This window comes from Lolium perenne, chromosome 4 (genome assembly GCF_019359855.2).
Source record: "Lolium perenne isolate Kyuss_39 chromosome 4, Kyuss_2.0, whole genome shotgun sequence".
In the NCBI taxonomy this organism is placed as follows: Eukaryota; Viridiplantae; Streptophyta; class Magnoliopsida; order Poales; family Poaceae; genus Lolium; species Lolium perenne.
Window position 1 is genome coordinate 162109015 of NC_067247.2, and position 2991 is coordinate 162112005.

Here is a 2991-nt window from a genome sequence, read left to right on the forward strand (position 1 = left end):
CCCCCTTCATCGTAGGTATAGCGAGTTGCCGCTAGGAAGGAGGCTTCGAGATTGATCTTTGTATTCCCCTTGTAAGGCATTCGAATAATTTAATAAAGAAGAAAGTTTTGTGCATCATTTGGATGCAGAGGCTAGGGCTATGCTCCTTGATCGAAAAAAAACAACTTGCAATCCAAGCCCTTAACAGTTTTTATCTAAATCATTCAATGCCTCCACTCTAAAGCTTAACTAGGGCGCGTTTCATTTTCCCTCACGTGCCATGTTCCATGATTACGTCCCCGGATTACTACGACAGAGAACAAAATAAGACACGGACTCAGCAACAAGTGTAAACGCATATCTAGCCACTCCATGACTTCACCACCTACCAGGACATGTAAGCGCTCGAAGGAAGCATTGAAAACCTGAGCAACTTCGCCATCAACCTTCGAGACAACGCCACCGAACTCAATTCCAAGTTCACTCATTGGAGCAGCCAATGAAACTATGGGAATTATCCTTCACCACAATGAGCTCAACAAGAGGGCTTGCAAAAGCCTAAACTAGGGGATGTGTTTCTCAAACATTTTTATTTGTGTTGAATAAATTTGTACTCTAGCTCTTTGAAAGAGCTTTGAAACACTCGTGTTGATTTGTTCCAACACTTTTCTTTTTATTTGCTTTTCGTTTTAGTTTGTTTTCGTTTTTATTTGTTTTGTTTTAGTTTCTTACTTTGTCGCCAATCTTTTTCTTTTTCCCTCTCTATCCTAATTCACCAAAACACAAAAAGATTTTTCCTTTTATCCTTGTTCTTGAAAGCGCTAAATTTCTATTGCCTCTTTGCTTGATATTATTATGAGAGGGATCTACCAAGAGTTTTGAAGGAACACACCATAAGGAAGAGAAATATGAAGACACCTACAAGAGGTATGTCTTATGTATGCCACTTTAGAAGTTTGAATTGTTTATGCTAGTCAGTAAACTTGTGAAGATTTGGTACCAGTGGGAGTGATTTGAAACAATTGAAGTATAGCTTTTATTTGTATGTTTAGTTAATTGTGAAAGTTTTTACTCTAGTTCATTTAATTTACCGAGTCTTGCCATGGAAATAACATTGCCAAACAAGTACGACAAGAAGAAATCTAAAATTGTGACTTGTATGATGACCAATTATCTTAAGGGTTTAACCTTCAAAATACTTAACTTCATAGATGTTGTGATAGACTTGATAGCACTCTTGATAGGAGTTACTTGATGGAATTAAAGTATCAAATACTTCAAGGTGGATAAATATTGTGGTTTTAGAACTGAAGTATTCTATGAAACTGTGGGGGGTTTTTTTTTTTTTGAAGTATTGCGTAGAGAGGTCTGACCTTTTAAAAAAAAAAAACTAAGAAAGGAGAAAACTAAAGTAAACTAGGTCTAAGAATCTGCAGACACAGCAAACAAAGGGAAGAAAAGACTACTGCCGCGCTTAGTTTGGTATCGCGGTTTCAAGCAACAGTCAACAAAAAAGTCAACTTGTGTAGTGTACAACTGTACATGATTACCAATATTTGGTAGGAGTACGTAGGGATGACACAGAAATTATGCGATATACTGTATATTAATTATGCGATAATTTGTTGGCTGCAATCCGGAAAAACAGGGAAATCTCCGTTGGAGTCTTGGAGCAAAAGTCCTGGGATTGTATGGTCGGTTGATATTCGCTACCGATCTTATATACTCCCTGATCTGCATCTGCATGCCTTGCCGCCGTTGAAAGCATCATCATCCTTATTGCGCTCATCTCCCACAGCTTGGCTAGCTAGGTAATTTTCCCGATCATCAGCCAACCATGTCCGCCGCCGGCCTTGGTCTTGGTCGTCTGACGCGGTCGGCCACGAGGATCCTGGCGAAGCAGGCGAACGGGTTCCACCTTCTCCGCATCGACGGCTACTCGCAGACCAAGACCGTCCTCCCCGGCCACAAGCTCTCCTGCAACGGCTTCAACGTCGGCGGCCACTCGTGGCGCATCGACTACTACCCCAACGGCCGCGACACCTCGGCGAACCACAACGCCATCTCTCTGTACCTTCAGCTCACCAACCGCCTCCCGCAGCACCTCCAGGCGCGGTACAGGTTCAGCCTGCTGGACCACGGCGGCAACGCCGCCTACGAGCTCCCCGCCGCGAATGGAACCTTCATCCCCGTCCCAGAGGTCAACCACTACGCGCTCCAAAACGCCGGGACGCAGCCAGGCACGGGATGCGGCCACGAGGAGTTCATCGGGAAGGAGGAGCTGGAGAGGCGCGAGCACCTGATCCGCAACGACAGCATCGTGATCCGGTGCGACGTGGGCGTCGCGGAGATTGGCAACTCGTGGTTGGCGCAGGACGAGCTTAACGCGTGGGAAGATGGGGAGGAGTCGGAGGAGGAGGGCTACGAGGCACCAGGAGGCTATGGCGCTCCTCGCCGCCGAAATCGACGCAAGCGTAGGGCGGACGACAAGGAATACGTCAAGTGGTGCTTAGCCCAACGATGATTCCATGGTGGCCGTCGCTAGAGACGACCGATCGGCGATCATGGGTTACAGGCCGTGATCCTCTTTTACTATTTCCCGTGTTAGATCGGAATAAACCTATGGGCTATGGCCTATATACCTGTTACTTTGTTAGGGCCTTCGTAAGCACAGTATCATTTTAGATTTACTAATACATTCATCTGGATTAATTACTTAATTTATCTAAGAAGAAAATGCACTTTTTTTACACGGGGATTATCTACACCAATGCTCCAATATATGTTTGGGATCCAGCTTTACCGAGAGCGCCATATGAAGCACTCGCCAAAACTGCTAAAACAGCAGGCCAGTGACAAAAAAATCCATCCGTGTAACTTCAGTACAGTAGCAGCAAACAAATGAACAAGGCACCAACAAATCAATTATACTGACTTGACTGCTAACTGAAGTATACTACATAAAGATCCTACAAGCTTGTTGGGGTAAGGATAAAATATTATACAGTCATA

At 44.5% G+C, this 2991-nt stretch overlaps 1 protein-coding gene across 1 annotated transcript; it reads left to right on the forward strand.

Annotated features, from left to right (window-relative positions):
- Positions 1–1816: 1816 nt before the first annotated feature.
- Positions 1817–2503, forward strand: LOC127347346 (BTB/POZ and MATH domain-containing protein 1). The gene has a single exon (XM_051373539.1). It carries the CDS (start codon positions 1817–1819, stop codon positions 2501–2503), a length of 687 nt encoding a protein of 228 aa, XP_051229499.1.
- The last annotated feature ends 488 nt before the right edge of the window (positions 2504–2991 follow it).

Coding starts and splice junctions, on each gene's coding strand:
- LOC127347346 (XM_051373539.1), top strand. CDS start 1,817: ATGTCCGCCGCCGGCCTTGGTCTTGGTCGTCTGACGCGGTCGGCCACG.